This window comes from Giraffa tippelskirchi, chromosome 9 (assembly GCF_054371585.1).
Source record: "Giraffa tippelskirchi isolate mGirTip1 chromosome 9, T2T-mGirTip1v1.2.pri, whole genome shotgun sequence".
Lineage (NCBI taxonomy): Eukaryota > Metazoa > Chordata > Mammalia > Artiodactyla > Giraffidae > Giraffa > Giraffa tippelskirchi.
The window spans coordinates 37,446,305-37,472,556 of NC_137283.1; the positions used below are offsets into that span (position 1 = coordinate 37,446,305).

Consider the following 26,252-nt stretch of genomic DNA (forward strand, 5'->3'; position numbering starts at 1 on the left):
AAGATGCTGCAGGGGACCCAGCCTTGTGTGCAGCTCTGATAGTGTCCACGTGAATAATCTTCTACCTCTTAAAGCAGCAGGAGAAACTTTCCCAGAATGCCCCCACCCCCTAACTGGCTTCCTCTCCTATTTCATTGGCCAGAATTTTATCACATGTTCATTCCTAAACCAATCAATGGCAGGGAGAAGGGGATTACCATAACTGGTTTAGATAAAAGGGTTTATGTAACCCAGCTTCCCTAAAGTGTTTGAGGCTTGGAAAAAGGTGACATTTGACTAAAATAAAGTTTCAGTTAAGCAGGTGGAGGAAGCAGTGTTATAAATGTTAGATAGCCAGTCACATCCACAAAGTCACAGTGGCATTTTGGAACTGATGGGTGATTTCCCCCAGGTGATCAAAAGGAAGGCCAAGTGGGATATATTTATCTTTTGGATCATGAGCATTTTTTTTAATCCATATCTCAGTACAATAAAAACACTGGGTATATATAAATTTAATGTTGGAAATTCCCACATAATTAAAAAAATAATAATTTGTCTTACATTTTAGCAGCATGTACAATCACCGTGTTGTGTAAGTTAGCAATTATAACTAACAACAGAAACGATGCATTTGATAACCTATGCATCCAAAGTTCAAAATATTATCAATGGAGATAATTAATTAGCTGAAGTCATCTGAATACATTTTGTAATTTGTTTTCCTCTGAGTTGATTTGACATTTATATTAAACCCAGCTTTTGAAAAAAAAAATGTTTTTGATGCTACTTGGCATATCCTTGTACTACATTATGTGTTGCTGTAGAATTTACAAGATCAACATTTAGATGTCACCAGAGAGACATGCATCCTTGTACTGTGATAGACATTATCAGGCGCTCCCAAAGTAGCAGCAGCTATTTACATTGAACTTAAATAGACAACTATGGAAATGTCAGGAAGCATTACATTTTTGGAAGCTGGAAACATTGAATAGAATCAGGCTTTTCATTTTTGATTTGCATTCAAGTGACCAAGAAGTCTCTTTTGTGTTAGAATGATTCCATATGGGCAGAGCAAAGACCAGGTAGCTAGAAATCTCAAACCATGTACCACAAACCTTTAGAGCATCATTAAATTAACTTAGGGGGTCATCACCACCATTCTTTTCCCCTTCTATTATTTAGTTTAAAAAAAACCAAAAATATGAAAGAGCATTATACATAGCTAGGGTAAGAGTAGATTCATTTCCTTTGAACTTAATTTTTTTACTATGAAAAAGTTCAAGCATATACAAAAGTAGAGAGAATAATATAATAAAGCCACATATGTTCATCACTCAGATCCAACAGTTGTCAAGATTTGTGCCATACCAGTTTTATCTCTTTTTTGGCCGATTATATTTTAAAGTGAATCCCAGACATTACTTCATTTTACTCTCGTGTATTTCAGGATATATATATATTTTTAAGTATGTGCATTTTCTTACAAAACCACAATGTAATTGTTACCAAACCTAGTAAAATTAACAGTTAATATCATGCAATAGCCAATCTCTAAAATACCCAAATATTCTAATTTCCCCAGTGAACTTTTTTAAAAACAATTTATTGGAGTATAATTAATTTATAATATTTATTAAAATAATGTTATTTAATACATTTGAGACATCATCCATACAAAGCTTTATTTTTTAAGCTTTATTTATTTTTGACCACATCATATAGCATTCGGGAATCTTAGTTCCCCAAGGGATTGAACCCCTGCTCCCTGCAATGGAAGCAGAGTCTTAACCAGTAGACCACCAGGGAAGTCCCTCATTTACAATTTGTGTTAGTTTCAGGTGTAGAGTGAATCAGTTATACATTTACATATATCTACTCTTTTTTGGATTCTTTTCCCATATAGATTATTCCTGAGTATTGCGTTCCCTGTGCTATACAGTAGGTCCTTGTGTGTGCTCAGTCATGTCTGAATCTTTGTGGCCCAGTAGACAGTAGCCTGCCGTACTCCTCTGCCCATGAAATTTTCCAGACAGGCATACTGGAGGGGTGCCATTTCCTGCTCAGGGGAATCTTCCTGACTCAGGGATTGAACCCACACCTCTTGCATCTCTTATATTGGCAGATGGATTCTTTACCACTTGCGCCACCTGGGAAGCCCTCAGTAGGTCCTTATTAGTTATTTGTTTTATATATAGGTGTGTGTATATGTCAATCCCTACCTCCCAAATTACCTGCCCCACTTTCTCCCAGGTAACAGTTAGTTAGTTTTCTGCATCTGTGAGACTATTTCTGTTTGTCAGTTCACTTGTACCATTTTTTCCCTAGATTCCACATATAAGCAGTCGTCATATGATATTTGTCTTTCTCTGATTTACTTCATTCAGTATGACAGTGTCTAGGTCCATCCATGTTGCTGCAAAAGTCATTATTTTGTTCTGTTTGAATGTTTATAACATTCCATTGTATGTATGTACCACATCTTCTTTACCTATTCCTCTGTCAGTGGACATTTGGGTTGCTTCCGTGTCTTGACTATTGTAAATAGTGCTGCAGTGAACATTAGAGTTCATGTGTCTTTTCAAGTTATGGTTTTCTCCAAATATATGCCCAAGAGTGGGATTACTGGATCATATGGTAGCTCTGTTTTTAGCTTTTAAAGTCACCTCTGTACTGTTCTCCATAGTGGCTGCACCAATTTACATTCCCACCAATAGAATAGGAGGGTTCCCTTTCCACCACACCCTCTCCAGCACTTATTGTTTGTATATTTTTAAAAAATATATGTTTTTGACATGTACACACTACCACATTTATTTATTATTTATTTTATCTATTTTTGGCTGCTCTGGGTCTTCATTGCTTCATGCAGGCTTTCTCTAGTTGTGGTGAGTGGGGTCTACTCTCTAGTTGCGGTGCATGGGCTTCTCATTGAGGTGGCTTCTCTTGTTGTGGAACTTGGACTCTAGGGTGCACAGGCTCCAGTAGTTATAGCACAGGGACTCATTAGTTGTGGTTCAAGGGCCCTAGAGTGCTCAGGCTTCAGTAATTATGGCACATGGGCTCAGCTGCTCCAAGGCATGTGGAATCTTCCCCAATCAGGGATCAAACCCATGTCCCCTACATTGGCAGGCGAATTCTTATCCACTGTGCCACCAGGGAACTCCTGCTTGTAAATTTTTTTTTTTTTTGATGATGGCCATTGTGATCAGTATGAGGTGATACCTCATTATAGTTTTGATTTGCATTCTCTTATAATTAGTATTGATTAGATATTGAACATCTTTTCATGTACTTTTTGGTTATCTGTATGTCCTCTTTGGAGAAATATCTATTTAGATCTTCCACCCATTTTTGATTGAGTTGTTTGTTTTATTGATACTGAGTTTCTCTTTGTTTATTTTGGATGTTAATCCCTTGTCAGTTGCTTGGTTTGCAAATATGTTCTTCCATTCTGTAGGTTCTCTTCTGTTTGTTTTTGTTTTTATTTTTATTACTCTAGGAGGAGGGTCTAGAAAGATCTTGCTGTGATTTATCTCAGGGAGTGTTCTGCCTATATTTTCCTCTGAAAGTTTTATAGTATCCGGCCTTGCATTTAGGTCTTAAATCCATTTCAAGTATATTTTCGTGTGTGGTATTAGTTCAGTTCAGTCACTCAGTTGTGTCCAACCCTTTGCAATCCCATGAACTGCAGCAAGCCAGGCCTCCCTGTCCATCACCAACTCCTGGAGTCCACCCAAACCCATGCCCATCGAGTCAATGATGCCATCCAACTATCTCATTCTCTGTCGTCCCCTTCTCCACCTGTCCTCAATCTTTCCCAGCTTCAGGGTCTTTTCCAATGAGTCAGCTCTTCGCATTAGGTGGCCAAAGTATTGGAGTTTGAGCTTCAGCATCAGTCCAATGAACACCCAGGACTGATCTCCTTTAGGATGGACTGGTTGGATCTCCTTACAGTCCAAGGAACTCTCAAGTCTTGTCCCACACCACAGTTTAAAAGCATCAATTCTTCAGCACTCAGCTTTCTTCACCATCCAACTCTCACATCCATACATGACCACTGGAAAAACCACAGCCTTGACTAGACGGACCTTTGTTGGCAAAGTAATGTCTCTGATTTTTAATATGCTGTCTAGGTTGGTCATAACTTTCCTTCCAGGGAATAAGCATCTTTTAATTTCATGGCTGCAGTCACCATCTGCAGTGATTTTGGAGCCCAAGAAAATAAAGTCAGCCACTGTTTCCACTGTTTCCCCATCTATCTGCCATGAAGTGATGGGACCAGATGCCATGATCTTAGTTTTCTGAATGTTGAGCTTTAAGCCAACGTTTTCACTCTCCTCTTTCACTTTCATCAAGAGGCTCCTTAGTTCTTCTTCACTGTCTGCCATAAGAGTGGTGTCATCTGCGTATCTGAGGTTATTTATATTTTTCCCAGCAATCTTGATTCCAGCTTGTGCTTCCTCCAGCCCAGTGTTTCTCATGATGTGCTCTGCATATAACTTAAATAAGCAGGGTGACAATATACAGCCTTGACGTACTCCTTTTCCTATTTGGAACCAGTCTGTTGTTCCATGTCCAGTTCTAACTGTTGCTTCCTGACCTGCATACAGGCTTCTCAAGAGGCAGGTCAGGTGGTCTGGTATGCCCACCTGTTTCAGAATTTTCCACAGTTTATTGTGATCCACACAGTCAAAGGCTTTGGCATAGTCAATAAAGCAGAGGTAAATGTTTTTATGGAACTCTCTTGCTTTTGCGATGATCCAGCGGATATTGGCAATTTGACCTCTGGTTCCTCTGCTTTTTCTAAAACCAGCTTGAACATCTGGAAGTTCATGGTTCATGTATTGCTGAAGCCTGGCTTGGAGAATTTTGAGCATTACTTTACTAGTGTGTGAGATGAGTGCAATTGTACGGTAGTTTGAGCATTCTTTGGCATTGCTTTTCTTTGGGATTGGAATGAAAACTGACCTTTTCCAGTCCTGTGGCCACTGCTGAGTTTTCCAAATTTGCTGGCATATTGAGTGCAGCACTTTCACAGCATCATCTTTCAGGATTTCAAATAGCTCAACTGGAATTCCATCACCTCCACTAGCTTTGTTCGTAGTGATGCTTCCTAAGGTCCACTTGACTTCACATTCCAGCATGTCTGGCTCTAGGTGAGTGATCACACCATAGTGATTATCTGGGTCGTGAAGATCTTTTTTGTACAGTTCTTCTGTATATTCTTGCCACCTCTTCTTAATATCTTCTGCTTCTGTTAGGTCCATACCATTTCTGTCCTTTATCGAGCCTATCATTGCATGAAATGTTCCCTTGGCATCTCCGATTTTCTTGACGAGATCTCTAGTCTTTCCCATTCTATTGTTTTCCTCTATTTCTTTGCACTGATCGCTGAGGAAGGCTTTCTTATCTCTCCTTGCTATTCTTTGGAACTCTGCATTCAAATGGAAATATCTTTCCTTTTCTCCTTTGCTTTTCGCTTCTCTTCTTGTCACAGCTATTTGTAAGGCCTCTTCAGACAACCATTTTGCTTTTTTGCATTTCTTTTTCTTGTGGTATTAGAGAGTATTCTAATTTCATTCTTTTACATGTGGCTGTCCAGTTTTCCCAGCACCACTTATCTTTTTAAAATTTATTTTTAGTGGAAGAATAGTTACAATATTGTGTTGGTTTCTGCCATGCATCAACATGGATCACCCATAAGTATACATATGTCAGTTCCCTCCTACCTCATCCCACCCCTCTAGGTTGTCACAGAGCCCTGGTTTGAGTTCCCTGAGTCATACAACAAATTCCCACTGGCTATCTATTTTACATATGTTAGTGTATATATTTCCATGCTTCTCTCTCCATTCATCCCGCATGCTCCTTCCTACCCCTCCACGCCTTCTGTGTCCATAAGTCTGTTCTCTATCTGCATCTCCATCTAGCATTACTTATTGAAGAGACTGTCTTTACTCCACTGTATATTCCTGCCTCCTTTCTCATAGATTAGTTGACCATAGCCCCAGTGAACTCTTTTTTAAAAATCTTTTTACAGTTGGTTTATTTGAAACATAAAACTTGTATTTATGTGTATGTATATCTGTGGTAAGTCACAGTGTGAGATAGCTTTTTTAATATGAGTTGTAGTCAAGAACATTCTGGAAAGTTATTCCTGAGGGCATTGACTGATGCTTGTTGGGAACTCAAGAACAAACTTTCCTTCTTGTAGACAGCCAGTTTCTGTACATGCCAAGAGGTAGCCCAAAGTTAAAATTTCAGCCATCAATTGCTTGTGTCTTTTATATGGAGCTATAGAAATGCTTTGGCTCTCCACCCCCCTGCCCCTGCCATGAGGTATAAGAATTTTTCTTATATTATAAATATACAGGCTACTCATTCTAAGAGGTTATTCATTTGACTGTTTGTGGAGCTTGATTAAGTAACTCAGACCAGAGAAGCTGTAGCAGCCTCAGATTTGTAGTCTCATTCTCAAGCAGTGGATTTAAAGCCTTGTTTGGCACTTAAAAAAAAAAAAAGCATGATTCAGAGCAAGATGGAAACGTCAAGTATTTAGTTACATGATATATCAATTTTATATTCTCATCATTTTTCTCCAGGTAAAGAAATTAGGACACAGCAAAAAATAAACAAGCAAACAAAACCATTTTTTTCCAGCTATTGTGTCCTCAAAGACCCTTTGAAATCTTAGCATTCTGCATTTGGGGTCACAGGACATTTGCATATGCTGTTCCATTTATCAAGAGGAATTAACTGCCTTATCCTCTGCTGCAGAACATAGTTGGTTCTTTTCTTCCTTTAAATTTCAGTCTCTACTTCTCCAGAAAAACTTTCCGTGACCTTCTTAAGTCATATTCTCCCATTATATGCTTAAAACACCACAGGTCATTCTTTTGTAGAACTTATTTATTGTTTTTGTTGTTCAGTTCTTTCTGACTCTTTGGGACCCCATGGACTGCAGCACACCAGGCTTCCCTGTCCTTCATCATCTCCCAGAGTTTTCTCAAGCTCATGTCCATTGAATCAGTGATGCCATCCAACCATCTCATCCTCTGTTGTCCCCTTCTTCTCCTGCCTTCAGTCTTTCCCAGCATCAGGGTCGTTTCCAGTGAGTCAGCTCTTTGCATCAGGTGGCCAAAGTCTTGGAGCTTCAGCATCTGTCCTTAAATGAATATTCAGGGTTGATTTCCTTTAGGATTGATTGGTTTGATCTCCTGGCAGTCCAATCGATTCTCAAGAGTCTTCTGCAGCACCACAGTTCTAAAGCATCGATTCTTCAGTGCTAAGCCTGCTTTATGGTCCAACTCTCACATCCATACATGACTACTGGAAAAACCATAGCTATAACCATGCAGACCTTTGTTGGAAAGTGATGTCTCTGTCTTTTTAATACGCTGTCTAGGTTTGTCATAGCTTTTCTTCCAAGGAGCAAGTGAGTTTTAATTTCACGGCTGCTGTCATGGTCCGCAGTAACTTTGGAGCACAAGAAAATAAAGTCTGTTACTGTTTCCAGTGTTTCCCCATCTATTTGTCATGAAGTGAGGGGACTGCATGCCATTATCTTCATTTTTTGAATGTTGAGCTTTAAAACAGCCTTTTCACTCTCCTGTTTCACCTTCATCAAGAGGCTCTTTAGTTCTTCATGGTTTTTTGCCATAAGGGTGGTGTCATCTGCATATCTGAGGCTATTGATATTTCTCCCAGCAATCTTGATTCCAGCTTGTGCTTCATCCAGTCTGGCATTTCCCATGATGTACTCTGCATGTAAGTTAAATAAGCAGGGTGACAACATGCATCCTTGACACACTCTTTCCCCAATCTGAAGCCAGTGCATTGTTCTATGTATGGTTCTAACTGTTGCTTTTTGACTTGCATACAAGTTTCTCAGGAGGCAGGTAAGGTGGTCTGGTATTCACATCTCTTTAAGAATTTTCCACAGTTTGTAGTGATCCATACAGTCAAAGGCTTTGGCATAGTCAATAAAGCAAAAGTAGATGTTCTTCTGGAATTCCCTTGCTTTTTCTATGATCTAACACATGTTGGCAATTTGATCTCTGGTTCCTATGCCTTTTCTCAGTCCAGCTTGTACATCAGGAAGTTCTCGGTTCATGTTATTGTTGAAGCCTAGCTTGGAGGATTTTGAGCATTACCTTGCTAGCATGCAAAATGAATGCAATTGTATGATAGTTTGAACATTCTTTGGCATTGCCCTTCTTTGGCACTGAAATGAAAATTGACCTTTTCCAATCCTGTGGCCACTGCTGAATTTTCCAAATTTGCTGGTATACTGAGTGCAGCACTTTAAGAGCATCATCTTTTAGGATTGGAAATAGCTCAACTGGAATTCCGTCACCTCTACTAGCTTTGTTCGTAGTAATGCTTCCTAAGCCCACTTGACTTCACACTCCAGGATGTCTGACTCTAGGTGAGTGATCACACCATAGTGGTTATCCAGGTCATGAAGACCTTATTTGTATAGTTCTTCTGTGTATTCTTGCCACCTCTTCTTAATATCTTCTGCTTCTGTTAGTTCCATACTGTTTCTGTTCTTTACTGTGTCCATCTTTGCATGAAATGTTCCCTTGGTATCTCTAATTTTCTTGAAGAGATCTCTAGTCTTTCCCATTCTGTTGTTTTCCTCTATTTCTTTGCACTGATCACTGAGGAAGGCTATTTTATCTCTCCTTGCTATTCTTTGGAACTCTGTATTCAGATGGGTATATCTTTCCTTTTCTCCTTTGCCTTTTTCTCCTCTTCTTTTCTTAGCTATTTGGAAGGCCTCCTCAGACAACCATTTTCCCTTCTTGCATCTCTTTTTCTTGTTATGGTTTTGATCACCACCTCCTGTACAGTGTTATGAACCTCCATCCGTAGTTCTTCAGGCACTCTATCAGATCTAATCCCTTGAATCTATTTGTCCCTTTCACTGTATAATCATAATGGATTTGATTTCTGTCATACCTGAATGGCCTAGTGGTTTGAATTTCAGTCTGGATTTTCAGTCTGAATTTTGCAATAAGGAGTTTATGATACGAGCCACAGTCAGCTCCTGTTGCAGTTTTACATTCTTTGTTGCAACCATATATCTAATACCTTTCCCTTTCTAGTCTGTAAATTCCATGAGAGTGGGGATTATCCTTGCTCGTCAGTGTAGTCTGAACACCTAATACCATTGAGCTCAGCACAAGTTTGGATGAATGATATGCTGACTAATAGACTGAATGCTGTCACCATAAAGCAGTTAATTATGCAGACTGAAAACATCTTTATAATTAAGCATCCTCGTTTTTCTTTCAACTTCAAGTTTTTTCCTGGAATTTCAAAGAGATAGGGCAGAGTAATTTAATAGGTGCCATATTCAGCCTCTGGCTTTTTTTTTTAAGACGTCTAAAAGAATATAATACTTTTAGCAGGGCAACTTCTGTACATCATTAAAGGGGCTTATAGGCATGCTGGTTGTGCAAGGCTGCAAGAGAATGTAATGATTTCAAATACATTTTAAAAATGTGTAGGGTCAGTCCTAATTATTGAGAAATTTCTCTTGGTTCTCAAAGCTACAAATTAAACTGGAGAAATGGATGAATGGTGTAGAATCATTGAATAAAGTCCACAAGACTTAGCCTGGTACACTAGCCTGTTCACTGCTTGCCCTAGGCAGCCTCCCTAGTCTCAATTATTGCCACTACTTGCCTCAATCTTACTGCTCCAGGAATATATATCTATGTATTCTTCTGTGCTTAGTTGCTCAGTTGTGTCTGATTCTTTGTGACCCCATGGACTGTAGCCCACCAGGCTCCTCTGTCCATGGGGATTCTCCAGGCAAGAATACTGGAGTAGGTTGCCATGCCCTTCTCCAAAGGATCTTCCCAACCCAGGGATCGAACCCCGGTCTCCCACATTGCATGAAGATTCTTTACCATCTGAGCCACCAGGGAAGCCCGTATGTGTTCTTAAAATAATAAAATGTATATGTGGACTTTCCTAGCGGCTCAGTGGTAAAGAATCTGCCTGCCAGTGCAGGAGACATAGAGACACGGGTTCAATCCCTGGGTCAGGAAGATTCCCTGCAGAAAGAAATGGCAACCCACTCCATGGATGGAGAAGCCTGGGGGGCTACAGTCCATGGGGTCGCGAAAGTCAGACACGTCTTAGCGACTAAACAGCAACAACAGTTCTCTCTGTAAATTACCTGTGAAATATTAAGGTGTTGCATGTAAAGATGAGCTCCCCTTGGGCAATTTACTTGATTTTTTGTCCTCCAACATGCAAAAAACACTATATCCTTGTGAGACGTGTAGTAATCTTGTGTGTACACATTTTTTTTTAGTGTGCCTCTTAAATCCTTTATTCTGTATTTCATTTTTAAAATGTTAAACAATATGGAGGAGCCTTGTGGGTTGCCGTCTATGGGGTCACACAGAGTCGGACATGACTGAAGTGACTTAGCAGCAGCAGCAAACAATATGGTGTGTAGATAGGATTTGAAATTCTGTTTTTATCATTTACTATTATATTATAAGCATATCTCATGTAATTTGGTGTTTTTACAAACATTACAAACAAATATTTTAACTTTTGATTCTTATCAGCAAGACTTTTTTTTTTTTTTTGCTTATTTTTAATTGAGGGGTACTAGCTTTACAGTATTATGCTGGTTTGTACCAAACATCAGCATGAATCAACCGTAGGTTTAACTGTCCCCTTGCACTTGAACATCCCTCCCACCTCCCTCCCCACCCCACCCCTCTAGGTTGTTACTGAGCTCCGGTTTGAATTCCCTGAGTCATACAGCAAATCCCCATTGGCTATCTATTTTACATATGGTAATGTGTGTTTCCATGTTACTCTCTGTATACATCCCACCCTCTCCTTCCTCCCCCACAGCTGTGTCCATAAGTCTGTTCTCTATGTCTGTATCTCCGTTGCTGCTCTACAAATATGTTCATCGGTTGTATGTACACATTTTTAATAGAAATGATCTAGTGTATAATGCGAGAAGGCAATGCCACCCTACTCCAGTACTCTTGCCTGGAAAATCCTACGGACGGAGGAGCCTGGTGGGCTGCAGTCCATGGGGTCACTAAGAGTCGGACATGACTGAGCGACTTCACTTTCACTTTTCACTTTCACTGCACTGTACATTCATTAGCAGTTCCTGGGCCACATGCATTGTCTCCACTGCTTTGCAACCCATTTTGAACTCAAGAAAATTGCCAAAATTTGCTTTTTGTCTAACATCATTTCCATAGTCTAAAATAAATATAACATAAATGGCAAGTAATAAGTCATCAGTCAAAAAAAACCATAAAGCAAGAACTGTGCATTAAATGATGTGTTGGAGAAGGAAATGGCAACCCACTCCAGTGTTCTTGCCTGGAGAATCCCAGGGACAGGGCAGCCTGCTGGGCTGCCGTCTTTGGGGTCACACAGAGTCGGACACAACTGAAGCAACTTAGCAGCAGCAGCAGCAGCAGTGAATAATGGCTACATATTCCCTTTTCCACTTAGAAATGTGTCTCAGCGTGGTATCCATGTTGTTATATGTAGATCAAGCTTGTGCCTTTTGACGACTGTGTAATATCCCAGTATATGAGTAGATAGCATGCTTGTCTCCATTTTTCTACCGAGGATGTCCCAACTTGTTCCTAACAAACCAAGCACCAGGCAGCATTCCTGTATATGCCTCAGTGCCCATCTGTGTGAATGTTTCTCTAGACTATAAATGGAAATATCGGATGATAGGCTGTGTGAATTTGGGGATTTTATAGATACTGCAAAGCTGCCCTGCCGAGTGGCCATGCTGCCCCTCTTTACATTCATACCAGCAACGTCTGAGAGGATGTTTTCCCCATGTTTTTACCGCTTACTGACACTATACTGTGTTACCTGCTCCCATCTGATGAGTGAGGAATGGTGTCTTGGTGTAGCTCATGTGTCCAGGATGATTCTCAAGACTTGGCATCATTTCCTCCCTTGGGTGGCAGTTGCGGTTTTCTGTCTGCACCCCTTTTGCCTCTGGCTCTCCAGGCTGGTTCTGCTATAGCTTCTCTGCTCTCTCTCGGTTTCTGGCTCTTGGCTGATTTTGTCCTCCAGAGTTATACTCTGCTCAGGTATAACTTGAAGTAGAAAGAAGGTATTGACTTCTTTATCTTTAAATTTATTTAAAATAATATTCCTCAAGTGCCTGCTAGGTGCCAGGCACTACAGCAGACAGAGTGGTGACAATACCAGCGCGTCTGCCACCCTGGAGTTTGCATTTCAGTGGGAGAAAGAGACCACATATTAAGGGTATGTGGCACAGTGTCCTGTCCTGTGAAGATAAGGTGAACAAAGTGACGGAGGTTGTGGGCATAAGGCAGCGAGAAGGTGACCAGGAAGGCCTTTACTAAGGGGTGGGATCTGAGCAAAGACCTGAATGCGGTGAGGGAAAGAAGAGCTGTCCCAGGAGATGCATCAGCAAGTGTAGAGCGCTGAGGTGAAAGTGAGGGTTCAGAGGGATGTTGGTGTGGCTGGAGCCCAGAGGCCAAGGGGCAGACTGCAGGAAATGATGTCACAGAGGTAGCCAGGATCCAAATCATGAAGGACATTGAGCTCCACGATAAAGGTGCTTTTATTTCCAGGGTGTGGAGGTTTGCGGCTGGGACAGTGTTATTTAGGTGACTCTGGTGGTGGGAAGAGGGACCAGTGTGGCAGCGTGGAGAACAGTTAAGTGCATATTGCAGCAAGTATTGCAGACACCCAGGCAAGCTTGTGTGGGATCATGGCATTGGAGGTCGTAAGGAAGAGTGAGGTACAGGATGTGTTTTGTAGGTGGAGCTGGCATGAGTGGCTGATGGGTGATGGTGGATGATACATCTGTCTGTATGGTACGAGGGGGAAAAAGAAGAGATGAGGGTGACTCCAAGAGTGATGTGAGCTACTCGAGGATACTGATGACACTTAGAATGTGGAGAAGACTTGCGAGGGGAGCAGGCTTGAGGGGACAAATCTGGAGCTCTAGGAAATGGTACATTTGACATGCCTGCTATTAGGTTGGTACAAATGTAATTGCAGTTTCGGACCGTAAATTTTAAATCTTTATAACTATGCTCAAACACATCTTCATTAATCAAAATAGGAACCATTACAGTCAACACATATTTGCCAACAAAAAATAACTTTATTACTGTAGTGTAAAAGTCTGTGCTTGGGGATTTGATGAACTCTTGGGAAGCATTTTCTGTACCCTGTTGGCTGTAGAAGCATTTTTCCCTGCAAAAAGAAATTGTCCAGATGCTTAAAGAAGTGTTAGTCAGTTGGCGAGAGGTCACATGAATATGGCAGATGAGGCAAAACTTTGTAGCCCAATTCGTTCAACTTTTGAAGTGTTGGTTGTGTGATGATGTGTGGTCAGACATTGTCATGGAAAAAAATTGGGCCCTTTCTGTTGACCAGTGTTGACTTCACATGTTTCAGTTTTCAATGCATCTCATCAATTTGCTGAGCATACTTTTCAGATGTAATGGTTTTGCCAGGATTCAGAAAGCTGTAGTGGATCAGACAGGCAGGAAACCACCAAACAGTGATCATGACCTTTTTTGGTGCAGGTTTGGCTTTGGGAACTGCTTTGGAGCTTCTTCTTAGTCCAACCACTGAGCTGGTCATTGCCGGTTGTATAAAATCCACTTTTCATCACATGACACAATTTGGTAGATAAATGGTTCATTGTTGTTGCATAGAATAAGAGAAGATGACACTTCAAAGCATTGATATTTTTCGATTTTCAGTCAGCTCATGAGGCACCCACTTATTGTGCTTTTTCACCTTTCCAATTTGCTTCAAATGCTGAATGACCATAGAATGGTTGATGTTGAATTCTTTGGCAACTTTCGTGTAGTTGTAAGAGGATCAGATTCGATGGTGGCTTTCAGTTGGTTATTGTCAACTTCCACTATGCTCCTCATCTTCAAGGGTCTCGTCTCCTTTGCAGAACTTCAACTACCACTGCACTGCACGTTCATTAGCAGTTCCTGGGCCAAATGCATTGTCTCCGCTGCTTTGCAACCCATTTTGAACTCAAGAAAATTGCCAGAATTTGCTTTTTGTCTAACATCATTTCCATAGTCTAAAATAAATAGAAAATAAACAGCAAGTAATAAGTCATCAGTCAAAAAAAATCATAAAGCAAGAAATGGGCATTAAATGATGTGTAACATAACCATATTTATTTAAGAATGTATTCCAATATCAAAGGCAAATTTCAACAGTGCAAAAGCTGCAATTACTTTTGCAACAACCTAATAGCTGTAGGTGTTGAGTTGGTATCAAACTAAAATAAAAATCAAAACTGGGAATATATATTTGAGAGTAGTCCCCTTAATGGGCTTTCCTGGTGGCTCAGATGGTAAAGAATCTGCCTGTGATGTAGGAGACCTAGTTTGATTCCTGGATTGGGAAGATGCCCCGGAGAAGGAAATGGCTACCCACTCCAGTTTTCTTGCCTGGAGAATTCCATGAACAAAGGAGCCTGGTGGGCTACAGTCCATGGTATTGCAAAGAGTCGGACACGACTGAGTGACTAACACTAGCACTAGCCTTAAGGGAGCATGTTTAATACCGCAGACTGGATGTTATCGCTGGAGGAATAGAAAGAAGAGTAGGGTCAGAGAAAGAGCTGAGGGCTACTCCAATATCTGGAGGCAGAGACTAGGAAGGAGAAGACAGTAGACAGGATTGCCAGGGCTCTGGAAACCAGGAGAAGGAGTTCAGGAATGAGAGAGGGAATGTATCAAATGCTGTTAAAAGATTGAGGAAGATGCATATTTAGGACACATGCTGGACTTGGTGAGACAGGACAATGGTGACTTTACTTGAGAAGTCTCAGTGGAGAGAGCTAGGGGGGAAATCACGTGATGAAGTGGAGATCCCCACGTTTATAAAGGTTGGGTACAGTGAGAGAGCTGTGGCCTTTGCTTCTCTGCTCTCTGAAGGCTGGAAGTGCCTTGGCCAATTTCTGCTCTTCTACTCAGAGCTGCTTAGAATGTAGCACTGGTTTCTCCTCTCTCCCAGCTTCCATAGCTCCCCATGCCTATCACCCCCCCCACCCCCTGCCATTTCCCAGACTGCATTGGAAGTCACACCTTGGTCTTCTTATCACTCTCCACTTTATCTGTCTCTCCAGATGACTCCCCTAAAGACAAGAGGCTCCGGGGCAGCCATGTTGTCGATCTCTATCTGTGATCCTTAGGCCATTCTGGGTCTCAGTAATAATTATTTCTTGAATTGAATTTCACTCCGAATTCCATTTTAAAAGAGGGGATGAGATAAAGGAGGCTTTGTTCTAGTTAGAGGAGAGTCTGAATTGGATGAGCATTGTAGGGGAGTGGATGAAGAAAATATGTTCCATTAGATGAGCAGGCAGTTACAGAGTTGATACAAAAACAGCACCATACCTCCTGACATTGGTATTGCCATACCAGCAGAGTCAGACACTTCAAGAACCTGGTGTATCTGCTTTTTTAAAAAAAGATAATTTCAAATAAAGGTTAATGCAAAGGTCTTTGCTCAGAGCCTTTCACTAGTGAGCGACAATGATGTTAATTCCATTTTGGACTCAGACTATTTATTAGTTTATGAAGTTGAAACATGTGCTTTGTGAAAACAGTGTTTCCTTTCCACCTAATTTTAACTGGTAATTGCTTCTCTATGGTTCCTCTGGAGAACCTGTAGGTGTGGGAATGGGAATATGGGAAAGAGAAACTAACAGTGCTGAGTACCCAGATATAATAAAAGAACCCCTGATGTGACTTAGACTGTCACTTAATGTCACAGTCCTTCCATTTCACCATCTGCAAGTTGATGATTAATAGTAGTTGTCAGTAATGTACTTTTCCTATAAAGATGCTATTATCACCAAGTATTAATATTGCTTCCAATGATTACTAAGTTGTTCTGAGGAAAAACAGAGCTTTGACTTCAGCAGCTGGCTTCTTTTTACCTTGTACCATAGGAAAACCAATGCAAAATTATTTTATCTGGGTTGAGGCTTCGTGCCATTTGATCTTTAATAATAATATTCTCATCAAATGTACCTTAATTAAGAGTCTGGTCAAAATGCAAGTCCTTGTTTTAATATTGATGCAACATATTTATTGAACATCTAGTATCTCTTGGGCATTGTACTTGGACTTAAGATTCCAAAAATGAATGCGTCTAAATACAACTCTGAGGATAAAACAATATTCTCCTCTGCTGTTAAAAAACTTTCACTTACCTTGTGAAGTGTTGGAAGTATGAAATGTCCATTACTATTTAAGTTTCCCCCCAAATTCAGTAATTATTGTCCTTGTTCTTAAATATTAGAGTGGATTTTAGGAAATGTTTATAAAGCTCCTGATTCAGGGAATTGCTGTGGCTCTCAGAAATTGTCTAGTTTAATACTCTTCAGTAAAATATATTGTAAGACCCATATGGACCTTTGAACTTTCTAGCAGTTACTTTAGAAAAAAAATAAAAAGAAATAAGTGACATTAATTTTAGTAATACATTTAACCCATTATATTGAAAGTACCTCAATATGTCATCAATACAAAAATTATTAACAGGATAAAAACATTGCTTTGTTCATACTGTCTTTGAAATCCAGTGTATATTTTACACTGATATCACATCTGCACTTGGATATGAAATTTTCATTGGAAATACTTGATTTCTATTTAGATTCATGAAAGAGTTAAAAGTTATTACAGACATATTTAAAGATTTTTTTTCTACAAATTTAAACTTAAATAAAAATTTAGCTTCTTGGGGGCATTAACTCCATTTTAAATACTCATAGCCACATGTGGTTAGTGGCTGTCACGTTGGACAGCACAGACACAGGACATTTCGACCATCACAGAAAGCTCTGTCGCACCACACAGCTCTAATTCAAACCACTGAGGAAACGGAGTGGCAGTTAGTGGTAGACTTGGGGCTAGGATGTTGTTTATAAGGAGTTTCATAGACACAAAACCACTGCTGGGAGCCACCCTACTTTGTCTCTGTGAATCTGGTTACTCTAGGTATCTTATGGAAGCCGAATCATAGAGTATGTGTCCGTTTCTGTCTGGCTTGTTTCAGTTAACATCATCAGGGTTCCTCCATGTTGTAGAATGTGTCCGAATTTCCTTCCCAAATAATATTCTATTTTATGGATAAGCCACATTTCAAAGTTAAGATATAGCTGACCTGTAACACTGTATTAATTTAAGATGTACATGTTGAATCGATACACTGATTTATTGTCTTGAGTGCCACTGTAGCTTTAGCTAACTTTAGTTGTGTCATATAACTGTGCTTCTTTTTGTGTGTGATGAGAACATTTGAGATCTAGACTCTCACTAGTTTTGAAGTATTGAGTACTATATTACAGACTGTAATCAATATGCTATGCCTTTAGATCTCCAGAACTCATTCATCTTCCACATCTTTCCAATTCTCCAAAGCCCCAGCCACCATATTTTGCTGTCTGCTTCTATGAGTTTGGCTTTTTAAAGATCCTGAATAGAAATGATATCATACAATATTTGCCTGTCTGTCTGACTTATCTCCCTTGGAATAACACCCTCAAGGTCCATTCATGTTGTCAAAAATGACAGGATTTCCTTCCTTCTTATGACCAAATAATATTCCAGTGTATACCACATTTTCTTTTTTTTAAAATTTTTATTGTATATTGGAATATAGTTGGTTAACAGTGTTGTGTTAGTTTCAGATGTACAGCAAAATGAATCAGTTATACATATACATGTATTTATTCTTTTTCAGATTCTTTTCCAATTTAGGTTATTACAAAGTATTGAGTAGAGTTGCTTGTGCTACACACTAGGTCCCGGTTGGCATCTATTTTTTTTTAATTTTTATTTGTATATAGTTGATTTACAATGTTTTACCAGTTTCAGGTATACAGAAAAGTCAATCAGTTAAACATATAAATGTTTCTTATACCATGTTTTCTTTATCCGTTCATCTCTTGATGGGCACTTAGGTTGTTTCCTATCTTGATTATTGTGAATAATGCTGCAGTGAATAATGTGGATATCTTTTTGATATTCTGTTCTCACTTCCTTTGGCTGTGTACCCAAAGTGGGATTTCTAGATCCTATGGTGATTGTATTTTTAATTTGAGGAACCTCCAAACTATTTTTCACAGGAGCTGAACCAACTTGCATTCCTGTCAATGGTCTACAAGGGTTCCTTTTTCTCCATATTCTCTCTAACATTTGTTTTTTTGTATGTTTGTTTCTTTGTTCTTGATAGTAGCCCGTCTAACAGATAACCACATTTTTGGTTTTGATTCTCTGATGAGTAGTGATGTTGAGTACTTTTTCATGTATTTCTTGTCCATTTAGATACTTTCTTTGGAAAAATGTCTTAAGTTCATCTTTTTTTTTTTTTTTTAATAGCATTACTTACTTCTGGTGGTGGTGTTATTGAGTTGTGTGAGTTCTTTATATATTTTGGATATTAACCCCTTATTCATTATATGGTCTGAAAATATTTTCTCCCGTAGTTTGCCTCATCATTTTGCTTATTATTTGTTTTTCTGTGAAGTTTTTTAGTTTGATGTAGTCATGCTTGTTTGTTTGTTTTGCTTTTACTGCTTCTGCTTTTGGTGTTGTATCCAAAAAATCATTGCCGAAACCAATGTCAAGGAGTTTTGTTTTATCAGGTCTTATGTTTAGGTCTTTAACCCATTTTGAGTTAATTTTTGTGAGTGGTGTTAAAGTCCAGTTTCATTTTTTGTCATGTGCTTATGTAGTTTTCTTACCATATGTTGAAAAGATTATCCTTTCCCATGAGTGTTTGTGGCTCCTCTATGAAATATTAGTTGACTGCATATGTGAGGGTTTACTTCTGAACTCTTGATTCTGTTTCTTTGGTCCATGTATCTGTTATTATTTTCATTTTTTTTTACTATACTGTCTTAATTACTATAGAACTCCAAAATGCAGTACTTAGATGTAAGCTCAAAAATGACACAATAATCTCTGTTCATTTTCAAGGCAAACTATTCAATATCAAGTAATCCAAGCCTATGCCCCGACCAGTAATGCTGAAGAAGCTGAAATTGAATGGTTCTATGAAGACCTACAAGACCTTCTAGAACTAACACCCAAAAAGATGTCCTTTCCATTATAGGGGACTCAAACACAGAAGTAGGAAGTCAGGAAATACCTGGAGTAACAGGCAAATTTGGCCTTGGAGTACAGAATGAAGCAGGGAAAAGGCCATAAGAGTTTTGCCAAGAGAATGCACTGGTCATAGCAAACAGCCTCTTCCGACAACACAAGAGAAGAATCTACACATGGACATCACCAGATGGTCAATACCGAAATCAGATTGATTATATTCTTTGCAACCGAAGATGGAGAAGCTCTATACAGTCAGCAAAAACAAGACTGGGAACTGACTGTGGTTCAGATCATGGACTCCTTATTGCCAAATTCAGATTAGATCTGCTAGAGTGCCTGAAGAACTAGGGATGGAGATTCATGATGACATTGTACAGAAGGCAGGGATCAAGACCATCCCCAAGAAAAAGAAATGCAAAAAGGCAACATGGTTGTCTGAGGAGGCCTTACAAATAGCTGAGAAAAGAAGAGAAGTGAAAAGCAAAAGAAAAAAGGAAAGATATACTCATTTGAATGCAGAGTTCCAAAGAATAGCAAGGAGAGATAAGAAAGCCTCCCTCAGTGATCAGTGCAAACAAATAGAGGAAAACAATAGAATGGGAAAGACTAGAGATCTCTTCAAGAAAATTAGAGATACCAAGGGAATATTTCATGCAAAGATGGGCATAAAAAAGGACAGAAATGGTAGGGACCTAACAGAAGCAGAAGATATTAAAAAGGGGTGTCAAGAAGACACAGAAAAACTATCCAAAAAAGATCTTCATGACCCAGATAATCACTATGGTGTGATCACTCACCTAGAGCCAGATATCCTGGAATGCGAAGTCAGTTGGGCCTTAGGAAGCATCACTACAAACAAAACTAGTGGAGGTGATGGAATTCCAGTTGAGCTATTTGAAATCCTGAAAGATGATGCTGTGAAAGTGCTGCACTCAATATGCCAGCAAATTTGGAAAACTCAGCAGTGGCCACAGGACTGGAAAAGGTCACTTTCTGTTCCAATCCCAAAGACAGGCAACGCCAAAGAATGCTCAAACTACCGCACAATTGCACTCATCTCACACGCTAGAAAAGTAATGCTCAAAATTCTCCAAGCCATGCTTCAACAGTCCGTGAACCATGAACTTCCAGATGTTCAAGCTGGGTTTAGAAAAGGCAGAGGAACCAGATGTCAAATTGCCAACATCTGTTGGATCATCAAAAAAGCAAGAGAGTTCCAGAAAAACATCTATTTCTGCTTTATTGATGATGCCAAAGCCTTTGACTGTGTGGATCACAATAAACTGTGGAAAATTCTGGAAGAGATGGGCATACCAGACCACCTGAGAAATTTGCCTCCTGAGAAATCTGTATGCAGACCAAGAAGCAACAGTTAGAACTGGACATGGAACAACAGGCTGGTTCCAAATCGGGAAAGGAGTTTGTCAAGGCTGTATGTTGTCACCCTGCTTATTTAACTTATATGCAGAGTACATCATGAGAAACGCTGGGCTGGGTGAAGCACAAGCTGGAATCAAGATTGCCGGGAGAAATATCAATAACCTCAGATATGCAGATGACACCACCCTTATGGCAGAAAGTGAAGAAGAACTAAAGAGCCTCTTGATGAAAGTGAAAGAGGAGAGTGAAAAAGTTGACTTAAAACTCAACATTCAGAAAACTAAATGTCCATCAGCAGGCGAATGGATAAGGAAGCTGTGGTATATATACACAATGGAATATTACTCAGCCATTAAAAATAATGCATTTGAATCGGTTCTATTGAGATGGATGAAACTGGAGCCCATTATACAGAGTGAAGTAAGCCAGAAAGAAAAACACCAATACAGTATACTAATGCGTATATATGGAATTTGAAAAATGGTAACGATAACCCTATATGCGAGACAGAATAAGAGACACAGATGCATAGAACAATTTTATGGACTCTGAGGGAGAAGGTGAGGGTGGGACGTTCTGGGAGAATAGCATTGAAACATGTATATTATCATATGTGAAACAGAACACCATTCCATGTTCGATGCATGAGACAAATGCTCAGGGCTGGGGCAATGGGATGACCCAGAGGGATGGGATGGGGAGGGAGGTGGGAGGGGGTTTCAGGATGGGGAACACATGTAAACCCATGGCTGATTCATGTCAATGTATGGCAAAAACTACTACAGTATGGTAAAGTAATTAGCCCCCAACTAAAATAAATAAATTTATTAAAAAAAAAAAAAAAGAAAACTAAGATCATGGCATCTAGTTCCATTACTTCATGGCAAATAGATGGGGAAACAGTGGAAATGGCTAGAGACTTTATATTTTTGGGCTTCATAATCACTGCAGATGGTGACTGCAGCCATGAAATTAAAAGATGCTTGGAAGAAAAGTTATAATCAACCTAGACAGCATATTAAAAAGCAGAAACGTTACTTTGCCAACAAAGGTCCATCTAGTCAAGGCTATGGTTTTTCCAGTAGTCATGTGTGGGTGTGAGAGTCGGACTATAAAGAAAGCTGTGTGCCAAAGAATTGATGCTTTTGAACTGTGGTGTTGGAGAAGACTCTTGAGAGTCCCTTGGACTGCAAGGAGATCCAACCAGTCCATCCTAAAGGAAATCAGTCCTGAATATTCTTCAGAAGGACTGATGCTGAAGCTGAAACTCCAATACTTTGGCCACCTGATACGAAGACCTGACTCATTGGAAAAGACCCTGATGCTGGGAAAGATTGAAGGCGGGAGGAGAAGGGGATGACAGAGGATGAGATGGTTGGATGGCATCACCGACTCAATGGACATGACTTTGAGTAAACTCGGGGAGTTGGTGATGGACAGGGAGGCCTGGCGTCCTGCAGTCCATGGGGTCTCAAAGAGTTGGACACAACTGAGCGGCTGAACTGAACTGAACTGTGGATCCATAAAAACTTTAGGGTTGTTTTCTCTATTTCTGTGAAAAATGCCATTTTAATTTTGATAGGGATTGTATCAAATTTATAGATGCCTTTGGGTGGTATGGACATTTTAAATAATTTTTCTGATGCATGAACATAGGATAGCTCTCCATTTATTTGTGTTTTCTTAAGTTTCTTTCACCAAAATCTTATAGTTTTCATTGTTCAATCTTTTACTTCCTTGGTTAAATTTATTTCTGAGTATTTTATTATTTTTGATGCTGTTGCAAATTGGATAATTTTTATTTATTTTTCAGATATTATGCTGTTCATGTATAGAAATGCAATTAATTTCTGTATGTTTATTTTTATATCCTGCATTTAATGATTACTGAATTCTTAAACTAGTTCTAACACTTGTTTGGTTGAGTCTTTCAGAATTGTGTGTGTGTGTATATATATATATATGATACACACACACACACACATATATATATATATATATATATACACACCATATCATGTACAAATAAGGACAGTTTTACTTATTCCTTTCTGATTTGGATGCCTTTTTTCTTTTGTCTTGCCTCATTGCTCTAGCTAGGAGTTTCAGTACTATGTTTAAATAGAGTGGTGAGAGTGGGCATTCTTTTCTTGTTCCTGATCTTAGATGAAAAGCTTTCAGTCTTTCACCATTGAGTATGATATTAGCTGTCAGTTTATCATATATGGCCTTTATTATGTTGAGGTTTCTACCCAGTTTGTTGAGGATTTTTAATCCTGAAAGGATTTTGTAAAATACTTTTGCTGCATCTATTGTGATGATCATATATATATATGTGTGTGTATATATACATATATATATATATATATCTTTCAGCCCGTTAATGTGATGTATTGCATTTATTGGGGGTTTCCCAGGTGGTGTAGTGGTAAAGAATCTGCGTGCCAATGCAGAAAACACAAGAGACGCAGGTTCAATTCCTGATTCAGGAGGATCCCCTGGAGTAGGAAATGGCAACCTACTCCAGCATTCTTGCCTGGGAAATTCCATGGACAGAGGAGTCTGATGGGCTATGGTCCACAGGGTTGCAAAGAGTTGGGAACCACTGAGTGACTGAGCGTGAATACAAAATTACACTTTTGATGTTTTTGTTGAACCATCCCTGTGTCACAGGGATAAATCCCACTTGGTCAGGGTGTATGATCCCTTTAATGTGTTGGTAAATTCAGTCTGCTAATATTTCATTGGAAAGTTTTGTCTCTGTGTTCATCAGGGATATTGGTTTAAGTTTTTTTTTTTTTTTTCTTGTAGTGTCCTTTTCTGGCTTTGATATCAGGGTAATGCTGGCCTTGTAAATGAGTCCTCTAATATATTTTTTTAAAGAGTTTGAGAGGGATTGACCTTAATTCTTATTTAAATAACTGGTAGAATTCGCCAGTGGAGCCATCTGGTCCTGGGCTTTTTTCTGTGTTGGGAGGTTTTTTATTACTGATCAATTTCCTTATTATTGATTTGTTCAGGTTTTCTATTCATGATTCTGTCCTGGTAGATTTTATGTTTCAACAACCACCTCCCTATCCATTAAGATTACATCGCTTCCAAATTAGTAGCAGTGGAAATGTTGCTTCACTGGACAACCCTAACTCAAGATCTATGAATGGGGGTGGGGGGAGTCTCTGTTCCAGTCATATTTTCTATGATACTGTGACATTTGCTTTCTTTTTTTCCATAGAGAAGACATTTTAGAAGTTCATACATAATTAGATATTATCATTGTCTAAAGATCATGTATTCTTTTTTGTTTCACTATCTTCAACTCCTTCCACCCATTGCCCACTCCAGAATGTAAATTACATGACAGGTTTGTTGTTTTTCGGCTGTATTGTTTATTGCTATATTCTTGGTGCTTAGAACTGTGCCTACTACCCAGTAGGCCGTCAGTAAGATCTAGGGAATCGATGAATGATGCTCGAGCGTTACCCACCATTGTGTTTACTGGATATCATTTTAAAAGGCTCTAGATTTGGCTTCTTTTGAATAACTCAGTATTTGTTTTCCTGGAGTAAAACATTCTAGTGCAAAAATATGTCTGTAAGTATTATAGACCTTGTAAATGTGTAAAGAGACAAGGTATAAAAAATAATTATTGGGAGATGAAAGAAGCCAGAGATAGACTAGACAAAATAAGTGGAAGTTTGCTTCCTTCTAATTTGATAATAGTGTCTCCAAAGTAGTATTATGTAAAACATCAGAAATTTTTCAACATTGATAGCTTAGACTTATTAAAGAGTAATAAAAGAGAAACAACCTTTGACTGTAAAGTGGAGGTTAAATGATCCAGTTGGATCATAGTTGTCAAGATGAGAACAACTGTCATCCCTGCTTTCTAAAATAAGAACCCTTCATTGTTACCTCTCTGCAACTTTTTATTGATTTGCACTGTGATCAGGCTACTACTTTAACAGTCTCAGACTCTGCCTGAGACACAAATTAGAGTTTTTAAAATAGCAAGAACTTTAAAACATTATTACAATGTTGGAAACCCAGTCCTTTCTCTTGTAAGCAAGGAAACTTGATTCTGAGAGGTAAGATGATGTCCGGAAGCGTTTTTTAGCCTCTTTTTTGTTGGACTGGTTTTCCTTGTCTTGGATTTTAGTAAGGGTATAATCTCAGCTCCAGTTAGAAAGGGAGATCACAATGCCAGGTGTCAAATTCACAAATCAGCCCTCTCCATAATTGCTGAAGTTTGACATGTCCCCATGTTTGTCCCAGGAAACTCTGACTGTTCTCTTATTAGCAGCAGGGAATTCAATTTCCTATGTAGACAAGTTGACTTCTAAATTAGAAACAAACAAAAACACCACCAAACAGAGAGGCACAGACACACTTTCTTGTTTCAATTTGAAGCTTTCTCAGAGTAATTTCTCTCCTCTTCCCGTTCTCCATATTTTCCACAGACTTTCTTTTACTGTTTGAATTCACCATCTAGTTACTACCTTCTCTGAAGAGATTTTGGTCAGCAACTCTTAAAAACAAACTTACTATCCTATTTAAAGTGGAAGAGTCAAAATAGACTACTGAAATGAAGAATGTTTTAGGTCATGTAGGTATTATGTTTGGGCAATTCTTTAAAAGCGGGGGGAAACTCTTCAGGGAGATTTAGAACTTTTTGTTCTAAACAAGAGAGTTTCTTTTTTAAAAAAAAAAAAAAAGGATGTGAATTGGCTTAGAGTAAAAAGACAATAGACTTAGGAAGGAAAAGAATGTATTTTGTAGATAAGACAAATTCATGGCCTTGTGCATTAAATTTTACACAATATAACCTACCGTACTGTGGGTTTAATGCTAATGTCTTCCTCCTGTCTAAAATTAATGATTGTGTACCCTGGTTTTTCACATAAATGTTCCCTCACTCTACCCTTAATCTGTCTCCAGTTGCCTCAAAAGTGACAAAAATAACCTCCAAATAAATTTAATTTTGAATCAAAAAATAAATATACCCACACACCTTTTTTCTTAATAGAAAAAGGAGAATGAAGCAGAGAACACAAAATGGTAAAGACTGTTAAAGATTATTTTAATTCTCATCTAAATCTTCAGCTAGCAAGTTAAAACACCTTGTACAGAAGGCAGAGAAAAACTGTCCTTTTGACATCACTTTCATTCACACTGCTCCCTACAAATGGGAGAGAGCAGATGTCTGGTTTCCAGGGTATTAGGCTTTTTCCTAAGTACTTTAGCAAAATTAATATTTCGGAGAAAAACTGCAGCTCCTTCTGATCTTTAGCATTTTGTAGCTTAATAATATTATACACTAGAAGTGTTTCAGCAGAAAATGAGCTTTGAATATTTATGCATTTGCAGTAACCCAAGAAAGGCTATGAAAAATTCTTGGAACAAGCTTTATTTAGAAAACCCCATTATTCTGAAGAAAAAAAAAAGAAATAGTTTTCAGAAAGACTAGTGGATATACCATATAGTATATGTAAGGGCACTGAATAGAGAGGAAAAAGACTCAATGGATGACATTTCTTTTTCCTTTTCTTTTTCCTACTAATTATGTACAAAATCTGTATTAGATATGGTATTTCTCCCCTCCTTACAGAAAAAAACTATTTGGAAATTCCTATCTAAAGCTAATTTGACATGAGGAATATAACGCCCTTTAATGGGGGTAACCGGGTCCCTTTGGGGATTTTTTTTCAACACACACCACGTGGTGCAGTCTGT

General features: G+C 38.9%; 1 protein-coding gene and 2 long non-coding RNA genes across 4 annotated transcripts in view; 1 reads left to right on the top strand and 2 right to left on the bottom strand.

Annotated features, from left to right (window-relative positions):
- LOC145519839 (uncharacterized) overlaps positions 1–26,252 on the top strand; it is a 98,887-nt gene that overhangs the window by 11,547 nt on the left and 61,088 nt on the right. The gene's annotated exons all lie outside the window — the stretch shown is intronic.
- Positions 6,894–12,520, bottom strand: LOC145519840 (uncharacterized). The gene is made up of 2 exons (XR_014063956.1): positions 11,875–12,520; positions 6,894–9,299 (listed from the first exon to the last, which is right to left on the bottom strand). It is a non-coding gene; the product is annotated as an uncharacterized LOC145519840 (long non-coding RNA).
- The window catches only part of CEP15 (centrosomal protein 15), a 29,376-nt gene continuing 16,251 nt past the window's right edge, over positions 13,128–26,252 (bottom strand). For both annotated transcript variants that reach the window (XM_081524718.1, XM_081524720.1), the window contains exon 6: positions 13,128–14,092. In XM_081524718.1, the coding sequence (XP_081380844.1) occupies positions 13,988–14,092 (105 nt within the window). In that variant the 3' untranslated portion in view covers positions 13,128–13,987. The remainder of the gene's footprint in view (positions 14,093–26,252) is intronic.